We start from the raw sequence: 12,693 nt of genomic DNA on the forward strand, positions 1-12,693 counted from the left end.
TAAGCTTAATTTCGGAGACTGGGTACCAATGTAAGAAACCCTATTTTTTCTAGTCACGTAAGGTAAGATATGAAGTGACTCCTTCAAATAAACGCGTTTATTCCTATTTTCAACGGCAAATTTCAAAGTGTTGACGGTGGCTGCGAACCTGACGGCGAGTACGAATAACAACTTCGACGGGACGTGGACTACTAACGACGGTGGCTGCAACTACCCCGGCTTCTTAGTCAGCTTCTCCAGCCAGGAGAAGTACGTCGAAACCATTTCGTCGCAGACGACGAAGAGAACGTCCCAGGGTGCGGCACAAACGTCACCGTCTCCTTCGGTCTCCCCACCGGAGAGAAGTTCGGTACCACCGTCCAGACGGTGGCAACTACCAAGCGAGGTACCACAAATGATGATAGATCTACTAAATCTACTGCCATCAACTACCGGAAATTGGGTACTATGTAGCTTTGGTTCGGACAATGTTGCTCAGATTCGGACTATTTAGTTTAGGTTTGGACTATGTAACTTTGGTCTGAACTATGTAGCTTTGATTTGGACTATATAGCTTTGTTTTGGACTATGTAGCTTTGTTTTGGACTATGTAGCTTTGTTTTGGACTATGTAATCTTGTATTGTACTATGTTGCTTTGTTTTGGACTATGTAGCTTTGTTTTGGATTATGTAGTTTTGTTTAGGACTATGTACCTTTGTTTTGGACTACGTAGTTTAGGTTCGGAGTATGTAGCTTTGTTTTGTACTGCGTAGTTTAGGTTCGGTGTATGTAGCTTTGTTTTGGACTATGTAACGTAACATAGTGATGTCGGCGCTGAAGAGTAAGCCTGATGTGGCCTGTCGCCGATTCTTGTACTTTTCGTGACTTGTTCACAGATCTAAATTCATTTCCTTTGACCGGATCTTTTCAAGACTGACGAATAGTTTGAAATAGCTACTAGACTTCCACCGGGTTCGATATGGTGCTAAGCATTTCAAGTCTGAACATATATTTTTCCATAGCTTTATCTAGTCTGTTCTTGAACGCGTTCATATCTGGAGCGCCAACGATGTCATCGGGGAGGCTGTTCCACATGTCGGTGATTCGAAGCGAAAAGAAATGTTGTCGCGTGGACAAGTTGCAGCGCAGTTTTTTAGCTTATAGCCGTGGCCCCTGGTGTTGGTTCTTGTTCCAAATTCTAGTAATTCTTCTGGGACTTCGTATAAACCATGAGTATACTTGTATATTTCAATGAGGTCCCCACACAGACGTCGATAACTGAGTCTTGGAAGCTTCTTAATCTTTCTTCATAGGACTTGCCCTTCAAGCCTGGAATTATCCTTGTTGCTCGTCTTTGAACATTCTCTATTAAATTTTTGTCCTTTTCAAATCTCGGTGACCACACAGCGTTTCCAAACTCTAGATTCGGGCGCACGTACGACAGCAACAAACAACTGCTTCATCGCTTCGGCATCTAGGAACTCGCATGAGCGCCTGATCAGTCCAAGACGTTTGTTGGATTTATTAGCTTGCGTTTCAACATGCTTAGAAAATTTCAGCTCCTTGTCGACATAAACTCCGAGATCTTTTTCCACACTAGACTTTTCAATCATTACTCTCTCGTTGCAACCATGTCTTCTCATACTGTAATCTTGCTGTTCATTGTTCCTCCCGAGGTGTACTTTACACCTGTCATCATCAAACCGCAGCTGCCACGTATCAGCCCAGTTAACTTGCAATTACGCTTTATTTGACGCATCCTTCACTGTATTATAAACTTTTTTGTCGTCGGCATACATTGAATACACGCTGGACACTACTTCAGGCAGATCGCTTATAAAAGCAGCGACAAAAATAGGACCAAGAACGCTTCCATGTGGCACGCCACTGCGCACCGATGCCCAGTCTGACACGGTTTCGTTAATACTGACACGTTGTCGTTTACCTGCTAGAAAATCTCTGATCCATTGGAGTACATTACTCTCAATTCCCAAAGCTTCACTTTTACGCAACAGTCGCTCATGCGGAACACTGTCAAATACTTTGGCAAAATCGAAGTACACTGCATCCACTAGCTCCATTTCGTTCAGCTGGCGAGTCCAATCGTTCAATGTAGACAATAGTTTAGTGGTGCTGGATCTACCGGCAATAAAGCCATGTTGACAGTCTGATAGGAGATGGTGAACAGTCAAGTAATCGATAATTAATCCTATCCCTCACAACAGATTCCATCAGCTTATAAACAACACTTGTCAGACTGACAGGGCGATAGTTACCTGGGCTACATTTGTCACATTGTTTGAACAATGGTGTCACTTGAGCTTCTTTCCAATCGGACAGCAAAGTTCATTTGTTCAAGGTTTTTTTGAAGAATACTGTTAATGGGCCGGCCAGAACGGCTGCTAATTCTTTGAGAAAGCAGTGGACTTTGAGGAGTCTGGTCCACATGACTTGGGATTCAGAAACCGCCATCATGTTGGCCTCATCGCCATCATGTGGGCCTCATCGCCATCATGTTGGCCTCACCGCCATCATGTTGGCCTCACCGCCATCATGCTGGCCTCACTGCCATCATGCTGGCCTTACCGCCATCATGTTGGCCTCATCGCCATCATGTGGGCCTCACCACCAACATGCTGGCCTCTCCGCCATCATGCTGGCCTCTCCGCCATCATGCTAGCCGAGTTGTCCGCGGGGCAAATGTCCGCCTCCCCCGCGAAGGGGGACACCGTGACAGCCACGGGGCTTGTCACGGGGGTGTTGTCAGAGAATCCCCCGTCGATGTATCGAACCCCGCGCACCTTCCCCGGCCGCAACCCCGAGAAGAAGGGGATGAAGGAGGTGCAGAGCAGGGCCTGGGGTTGGATGGGGTTGCGGGGGTCAAGAAGGGGATGAAGGAGGGGTTGGGGGCAGAGGTTGGGGAGGAGTGGCTGCGTGTGGTTGGAGAAGTGTGGGCCGAGTCCCCTGGGCACACTATCCCACGGATCCCACTGGGCACACTATACATAAAATATCCTGTATGCGTCCCGTGTGTACTGTCACGGGACCCACGGAACCTACAGGACCCACAGGACCNCGCCTGGGGTTGCGTGGGGTTGCGGGGGTTAAGAAGGGGATGAAGGAGGAGCACAGCAGCGCCTGGGGTTGCGTGGGGTTGGGGGGGTTAAGAAGGGGATGAAGGAGGAGCACAGCAGCGCCTGGGGTTGCGTGGGGTTGCGGGGGTTAAGAAGGGGTTGGGGAGGAGTGTGGGCCGAGTGTGACAGACGGATCTCACTGGGCACACTATACATAAAATACACTGTATGTGTCCCGTGTGTACTTACACGGGACCCACGGGACCCACGGGACCCATGGGACCCACAGGACCCACGGGACCCACAGGACCCACGGGACACACGGGACCCACGGGACCCACTGGACCCAAGGGACCCACGGGACCCAAGGGACCCACGGGACCCATGGGACCCACAGGACCCACGGGACCCACAGGACCCACGGGACACAAGGGACCCACGGGACCCACTGGACCCACGGGACCCAAGGGACCCACGGGACCGACGGGACCCACGGGACCCACTGGACCCACGGGACCCACGAGACCCACGGGACCGACGGGACCGACGGGACCCAAGGGACCTACGGGACCCACGGGACCCACGAGACCCAAGGGACCCACGGGACCGACGGGACCCACGGGACCCAAGGGACCTACGGGACCCACGGGAACCACAAGACCCACGGGGCCCACGGGACCCACGGGATCCACGGGATCGACGGGACCCACGGGACCCACGAGACCCGCGGGACCGACGGGACACACGGGAGCCACGGGACCCACGGGACCGACATAACCCACGGGACCCACGAGACCCACGGGACCGACGGGACCGACGGGACCCACGGGACCTACAGGACCCACGGGACCCACTGGACCCACAGGACCCACGGGACCCATCGGGCCCATCGGACTTACTGGACTCACAGGACCCATGGGACCCGCGGGACCCACAATCCACGGGACTCACGGGACCCACAAGACCCACAGGATCCACAGGACCTACGGGACCCACAGGACCCACGGCACCCACAGGACCCACAGAACCCACAGGACCCAGACCCACGGGACCTACAGGACCCACGGGACACACGGGACCCATATAGCCCACGGGACCTACAGGACCCACAGGACCCACAGGACCCACGGGACCCACGGGACCTACAGGAGCCACGGGACACACGGGACCCATGTAACCCACGGGACCTACAGGACCCACAGGACCCACGGCACCCACAGGACCCGCGGGACCCACAAGACTCACAGGACCCCCAGGACCCACAGGACCCACGGGACCCACGAAACCCACAGGACCTACTGGACCCACGGGACCCACGGGACCCACCTCAATCAGCTCCTGGCGGGACCAGAAGCGGGACAAGAGGACGTTTCGTCCGTCGCTGACCCGCGTCAGGGACACCAGCAGGCGCCCGTTGACCCGCACGTGGGCGTCGGGGGGCAGCACCTGCGGGGAGGGGAGGGGGGGTGAGAGGGGGGTTGAGCATCGGGGGGAGGGCGGCACCTGCGGAGAGGGGAGGGAGGAGTGGCCGTCAACATGCATTAAAAAAATAAACGTGTCGTATTGTCCGAATAGTGACACACTTTGAGTGACCCACCAGGGACAGTCCCGCCCTCAGCTGGTTGTGAATGTTGAAGGTGGGGCTGAGTGGGCCCAGGGCCCGGGCCCGCGCGTCTGTGGCCGCCTGCAGGACGCACGACATAATCACACCTGTGGGGTAATCGAGCGGTTATAATAAGGTATTATTATATTATTACCATATTAAAATAAACCATCAATATTATATAATAAAAATAAAAATTAATGTTATATATTTATTTAAAAAATTAATATATTTACCCAATATTAACACAAGTTAAGATAGCCTTAAAACCATAGCGCTGCACGTGACGTACACGTGACGTGGCGTCGCGTGATGTCGCACGATGCCTTATCTTGGGGGCCCCGCCCCCCCACCGCCCTCCACAACCATACCGACTCCCCACCCTCATGACCCACACACCCTCATGACCCACACACCCTCATGACCCACACCCTCATGACCCACACACCCTCATGACCCACACACCCTCATGACCCACACACCCTCATGACCCACACACCCTCATCACCCACCAAGGGGATGGTTGCCGCCACGGGGGATCAATGGCCCTACGAGTGGGGGGAAATTGACGCCGGTCCAGTGAGGCTCATTTAGGAAGCCTTACGTTGAACTTCAATGAAAATAAATACATATTTTTCCATGTTTTTTCAAGAAATTTTAAAGTTGTTTACATATATGTAGAAATTATTTTTTTTTATTCAAAACAGGTCGAAAAAGACATTTCATTTAAAAAACATTGTTGTAATACAAAATAAAAAGTTCTTTAAGCAATCAGAGCTGTGGAGGCTATATACCGACGCCGGTAACGGCGGTGCTGCGGCGTGGCCTGGGACTACTACGGCTGCAACACATAGTAATGATTCTAAGGAAGCTCTTCCATCTGTTTTTTAGGCTAATCACGGATCAAAACGACCAATAAATCTGTATGGTTATTGTCATTTATAAATGTCCTGAATAAAAGTAGAATACAGCTGGTTGCTCACCTGCGATGTTCAACGGAAGGGATCAACAAAATAAACTATGTTTAATTTAATTTGTTGGCAGATATACTGAAGACGCACTCAAGTCTTGAATCAATATGTTGAAGTAATAATGACTATACAGGAAAATGCCTGGCCTCTTTTATTATGCTTGAAGTACGCAAGCAAATAGCAAGTGACACTTTCAATCAAAGGCTCCACAATTACTGAGAGCGAGTGGTCATAGCAACATCAATAACGGACTGTTTTCCCCAGCTTGGCAAAGAAAATATCAAAATAAATTCAGTACAGCCAAATTTTGAAGAAGTTTTTTTCTATGGCTTGATGAAGTAGCGCAGGTTTTTCACTTCATTATATAAATGCTTGTGTTCGTTCGAAACATGGCATCTGTGCTCTCTGCAAAGCTCCCATGGCTATCTGTCTTTTCTTGGGTTTTGTTATTAATGATTGAAGATTTGTACTCGATTTTCTACAACGTACCACAATTTAAGAATTTTCAACTGTTGAACTAATGTTGTTGGATGAGAGATAGCTTCGGAACATTACGTTTGGTGCGCGAAGCACAAAGTTTTCAGTGACCTCGTCGATTGTTTTAATGAGCGCATTCACGAAAACAAAAAATGTTATGTCCGCTACTTAAGAAGAAAGAACAAGAATCTGTCACTGAAATTTGATCATAGCTGCGTTCAACAGTATTGTTAGTTACTTTCACTCTGCGTTTAACTTTGATATTTACCTCATAACACGAATAGCGTCGTAAGATTAACCTGTCGGAAGACGAAAATAAAATAAGGTTTTCGCCCCTGTTCAGGTGTTTAATCTTCAACATTCAATTGTATCTGCGAAATTAAATTAACAGGCTTATTGTTCGCAACTTATCTTAACATGAAGCATGAATTTTTGCTGAAAAGTGTGGCAAAATAACATATTTACCTGGACATACAGGATCTCATCAGACCATCAATGCGAATCAACTATTTTCTACGCATACCGTATCTCTTACCGTATCTACGATACCGTATCTTAAAATGATTGATGGCATATGAAAATGTTATTCTTTATAATTTAGCACAGGATTCGACGCCAAAAATCCAACAAACCTGGAATTCGATCATTCACGAGACAAGTAGTTTATATTTTTCACGCTTTTAACATTTTCCGCCCAATATTTTAAGGTTATTTGACTTATTTTAAGACTGAGACCGTAACGTGTGATAAGGTTTGTGTTATTATGGTGCAGCAGAAATTCATCGAATACCGTACTGGGCTGAGTATACGGCGAATGCTAATTATGAGTGACGGTGTGGTGCCTGAATGTTGTAGAAAATTTAAAGATGGGTGAGTTGATGTTCATGATGTCGGTAGTTCATGATTACCTGATCAATTCTCTCAACTTCAGAGTAACCACAGTAGCAGACCACTTGCTAAAGGGTACTGTATGAGAAACTGCCACGTTTGCAGCAGCTGAGGAGCCATTCCAAGGTGAAGTATGCTAATGCCTCGAGACGTGTGCGCCGTGCATCCATGATAATGCTCGTCATCACAGTGCTGAAGTAATGAATCGTAATATTGATAAACTTAACTATAAAATTTTTAATCATCACGCGTGCAGCCAAACTGGCACAGAACGATTTATTCCTTAAACTAAAAAAAGGGGCCGAGAGGACAAGACTTCCGAACCGAAACTGAGCTTCAAGGCGCCTTCAATATCCTTTTTAACCCTACAATGGCTGCGTAATCCACGTCGTGTAATGAAATTCGACCTTAATAAAACTAAATAAAAAGCCGAGTCCCGTCAACTCGCTGGAGCATATTGACTGGTATGTTGGCCGTGACTTAATTGGCGTATTTTGCTCTTCAAATGAGCTAGGATTCTTGGACAGTCATTGTAAACAATTTACTTATGATAACCCCATGGAAAATTTACACCGAACCAAATCGGGAGATCGGGCCGGTCAGAGAAGATCACCTCTCTGGCAGATGAGGCGCTCTGCAAAATGTTGTCTCATACAACTCTGCAAACGGCCATCACAAAAGTACGCCTCGATAGCAAACATACGTTGCTCACTTGTCCAGTGAATAATGGCATCTGACTAGTCAGGACAAAACTTCATGATCTTGCCTTTCATACGAAATATAACATCTGGCCGTTTGGCGCGAAATACAAAACAAGAAGTTTCCGTGAATCACCATGTAGAGTAAAAACCTATTGAGTAGTAGTCGGAATTGTCTCCTTAGTACTTGAAAAATAGTAAACCGCACAATAATTGCATGACTTTATTGTGTACTAATATTCCATTTATCTATATTGTAGGCGAACGAATGCTGAAAATTTTTGTTTCCACCATAGGCATCATGCAACTCGTTAAAAATTGAAGCGGCAATTCGGCGAATGTTCGCTATATCCGCGGATGAAGCGTCTCACGCAAGGCTTATTACGACGATCACTAAGCTATTCTGTTGGGGTCGCCTGCCGAAGACCACAACTGCTCTGGATGTAATGGACCATCATGATTCCTGCCTTCCGGAACGTAGCCTTCAACACTTCAAGCCGTCCGTATCTAGGCCGTGAGTCGAACCTGCCCTCGAGCTGCGTTGAGTGCTCACCTGGTAAAGCCATTGGCGGAGCTGCGGTTGACGACGGACGTGTGTAAGTTACCTAACCATATAGTAAACTGCCATATTGTTAAACACTTTTTCTTTTGTTACTTTGTACTTGTAAATCAGTCAATAGTACTACAATCCAACAATCTCAACTCCGAGTATGTCGCGCCATAAGCGGCGGAAGGAGAGCAGTGTAATGAACGATGAATGAATTAGATGAACGGTTATAGCGAGTTGCATAAATCTCAAATGCCGGTAAATATGTGGAAAAAGCAGTTATTTTCAGGAATCTTGGTGAATAGTTTCTGCGAACATGTCAAACAGTCGTGAAACTCATGACATGACGATTGACCATCAGAAAAATGACAGAAATTAAGGCATTATTGTGTGCAATACCAGCAATTGAAGCATGGAAAAAGATTTAAAAATTTTACTGTCAATGCTCAAATGCATTTGCCCTAATATTTAGTAATCCTATATTAGGCCGAAAAAAATAACAAATTTGTACAGCGATTAGAATGAAACTATTGAGCAAATTCAATAATAACTTGGGCTGTTGTCCATTTATTTGCAGCAAACAGATTTCCTTTTGCACCTCAAGCACAAACCGCCACGATCGTCTCGAACTAAAATGGATCTGTGACATCCGTCCGGCAGTGAGCGTTCCCATTGACATGACTGCGTCTCCTTCTGTGGAAGTGCCGCTCGTTATTTGATTTCAATAGTACTTAATGATCAATTTTAAAACGAAAAAATGCTCTTTCAGTGTTGTTAGCGAGCATTAAACCAAGCCTTTGATGGTTTCTTGCGATTTCGCTCATATAAAACTACTTCAAGGACATGATGATGTCAGCAAGCTTGAAATTGAGCATATTATCTTTATTTGCGCACTGTAGGGATCTTAGCTGATTATTCAGGAGTACTTCGGAAAATCAATTGAGAATAAGAACAAGAATAACCAATATGCAGATGGTAGAATTAAGTTATGGCGTTGACGATCCCGTTGCAGCGTACGAATTGAGGGCAGACTTGTTTGGGATAAAAGCAAGGACTGGTTTGCGAAATCAGACAACTGCAGAGGGAGAAGTATACCAGAATAGAAGTCCACAAGAAACCGTTCCGTCTTGAAGGCGTTGTTCGTTCGATTTCGAAGATATCAGACTGGGTTCTGATACTTAGAACCCAGTGTTTGGGAATACTGTGTTTGTGACCATTGGAAACTATGCGTACGGTGTACTGGAACTATGTTTTATGCTGAGCTCTAAGCATCTGAATGAAGGAACAATGTTGTCCTATGAAGCTATATATACACTAAACCTATGCTCTATTTAAATTTATACAATTTTAATTTAAGTATTCAATAAGTATTTAATTTAAGTATATTTAATTTAAGTATTATTTAAGTATATTAAGTTTTTAATTTAAGTATTCATTCTTCATTTAATTAAAGTAATTGTATTAATTGGGATATTTTTATTGAACTTCGGCGCGAAAGATCATTTCACGCACAATTCTTTCATTCAAAACGAATTGTAGAATCTTACAGTCTTGTCAGGTCAGTAAAAATGAAACATATCGAATCCAAACAATTCCGTTTGGTAAAATATTCTCTATTTGCTGCACTACTGAATACTTGCGGAACCTGCTCCACGGTTCAGTCATGAATATACGTTATGAACTCAGCTTATGCCATAGTACCTATAAATCACTTCTTTATTGACCTGCAATTGTTCAGATACAAAACAAGTTGTTAAGCAGCATAAATCAAGTTCAAAGCATAACTTTTCATCAGGGAAATGTTTAGGCATTATAGTCCATAAATCTTATTTTTGTAATTTTCACGCAAGCCGAATTGAAGTAATAATTTGATGATAATTATTGTATTATGCCTATAAATCTGATGTGCTATCGTTAAGTATTGCAGACACTTCGTGGTGAGTGATCAAGTTTAATGACTGTGCTTTACCTCATGACTAATTTATCGGTGATTGCAGGGAAAATTATTCCATTATTATACAAATTCAAGTTTGAGCATCAGAACAGGTTCCTTCTCAAAGTACTTTTCTTTCGTCGCGTCTAATAGAATTCTAATAATAAATACGATTTGCATACAATAAATGTCCACCGTTGTATGATAATAAACTAGAAGAAATAAATCTAAATTGTGCTTCTAAGCAAGAGGCAGCGTGATAGATCATGGTTCTTCGATACATGATTCCATTTTACTATAGTGTTTTACCGTGACCGCGCCGTGCGTATGATGTAGTTCATCATATGAATGATTGTCATAATTATGAGCATATGAATCAACTAGATACTTATGGCGCTGCAGTAGTCAACGTAATTTGAGTGAGCACATAAATAAATCTTGCAAATCTCATTCGTATATGCCAGCTTCTTAGAATAACAAATAGCTCATCGACGAGCGCCAGGCCTAAGATAGTTTGTATCTAGACAATAATTTTGATTTTGGTGTCTGTCTTGAGTAATGGGTGTCATGACGCTTGTTAGCGTAAATAATTAAGCGCCCCACCGGACTTATATTCCGTGGAAATTGTGCAGCATTGTTTGACTAATCTCAGCATATCATGAGTACGATTTAAGTGCTACAGAAAGTCGGAAGATACATTATACCGTTGTAAATGACATTGCCATCATTCCTTCTAACAATCGACATGCTAGTCTGTTTCAGTCGCAAGCTAACTGTGAATGAGAGATAGGTGAGTGCATGAGCAGACGTGTTGAATTCCTAGTTCTCATATAGACTTTTAATTTATCCTGTACGCCTAGACCCTAGAGCATGCGTGTAAGGCGCAATATACCTATAGTCAATTTATTTGGCCTCCTAATTTTTATCTTGGCGCTGGGTCTCTCGTAAAAAGAAAAATATTTGGTATGTGTTTTAATTTGAATATTCATCTGACCATGTGCAACTGATTTTGTGTCGTGTCTTATGTTCGTCATACACGATTTTATTAAGAAAGTATAGAGGGAAAAATTGCGTATTCAAACCCTTCTTAAACGATTAAACGTTACAAGACGTCACAGGAAGAACGTTTGCTTCAACATTTTTGTGTGAATAACACGTTTTGACGAGGTCACATTCAAACAAAATAGCAACGAAGGAATCTGTTTGGCATTAACTTTATTTGCTTCAGAGCGCACGTCTTCCCAGACTATTTGCGCTCCTATTATAGGTTAATATGTATTCATTTTTGAGAATTGACTTCATAACCAAATTATAGGTCATTGTAACTCCAAATAAAAACAATTGGACTATTACGGGTATAATATAAAACTTTTCTTGCTATAATAATATGGTATCTATTATTGTAATGCAGGATGATGAAATGTATAAAAAGTATTAATAATGATTCGCTGGTTCCAACACGCTGCTTCTTAGTTCCTTGCTAGCTACAGGATATTGTTCACTTAGAAGCAGCCTTGATTTCGTGCCGAAGTATTGCATGTCTGCGACGTTTTGTTCGGTTTTGCCGGTTGTAAGCGCAGCTGTCAAGGTTTTTGTCCGCTGCACCACTGAATCATGCACATATTTAGCCCAGAAATGCTTGTGGTGAATATTTGATTTCCTTATTATTGTAGAAGTGAAAATTTTTGTTTAACACCGAGCAACAAAACATGCAATGAAGGCACGTCGAAACATGCAATAAGATAACGAAACTCGGGTAGTTAAACAAAACACAAATGTTGAGAAAATCACAGCAACAATTAAAAATTTTAAATTAATTCTTAAAGGAACACCCATGAGGGTCGAGGTGGTAGTAAGTTAGCATGATTACACTGTTAAAAGGACAAGCTGAACTAGGAAATACGAGTTAATGAAGGTGCGAGTGTTTATTTTCTGCCGTTCAACTAAAAAAATATACTGGAACTGACGCACAAGTCTACGCGCACTATTTAATAATGTTTGAACTATATTTCATTTCAGGCTGAGTTACAATTAGAACAAGATGGTGATAGTCTCGACCAGCTACAGGCTGGTCACAGTGTTGTCGTCAGCGTTGTCTCTGCTGAGCTTCGTAAGCGACGGCCGCGTGGCCAGCGTCGTCAAGTGCGGGGCGGCGTGTCGCGCGGACGACCGCTGCGGTGGCTTCGTCTGGGATGTGGATGCCGTGAGTTACTCAACATTATGATACTCAACGCACTTATTGTTGAAGGTGGAAGTAATAACAATCCCAAGTAAAAATTAAGGGTAGCGCATCGATGATTATAGGTGGCGATGATAGATTACAGGTGGCGTAACGGTGGGTAGCCAGATCCGCCAAAAATCCGCAATAAAACTCCAATAAATCGAGAGGGTAGCGAGTATAGGCGGCAGTCATCGATGAATCATCGATGATTTATAGGATCTGAATCATCGATGGCGCATTGCAGGTAAATCTCTTGTAAGCCACCGCTAACCCTTTTCCCAAACTGCATAGTGCACGAATG

At 44.6% G+C, this 12,693-nt stretch overlaps 1 protein-coding gene across 1 annotated transcript; it reads right to left on the reverse strand.

The window, feature by feature from the left end:
- Window positions 1-210: 210 nt before the first annotated feature.
- LOC125178385 (patatin-like phospholipase domain-containing protein 2) lies at window positions 211-5,026 on the reverse strand. Its single transcript, XM_047881983.1, has 5 exons — window positions 5,011-5,026; window positions 4,652-4,764; window positions 4,381-4,500; window positions 2,642-2,835; window positions 211-373 (listed from the first exon to the last, which is right to left on the reverse strand). The coding sequence occupies exons 1-5, from the start codon at window positions 5,024-5,026 to the stop codon at window positions 211-213; spliced, it is 606 nt and encodes a 201-aa protein (XP_047737939.1).
- Between the last annotated feature and the right edge of the window lie 7,667 nt (window positions 5,027-12,693).

The sequence above is a fragment of the Hyalella azteca genome, unplaced genomic scaffold (assembly GCF_000764305.2).
Source record: "Hyalella azteca isolate HAZT.00-mixed unplaced genomic scaffold, Hazt_2.0.2 contig9355, whole genome shotgun sequence".
Classification (NCBI taxonomy): domain Eukaryota; kingdom Metazoa; phylum Arthropoda; class Malacostraca; order Amphipoda; family Hyalellidae; genus Hyalella; species Hyalella azteca.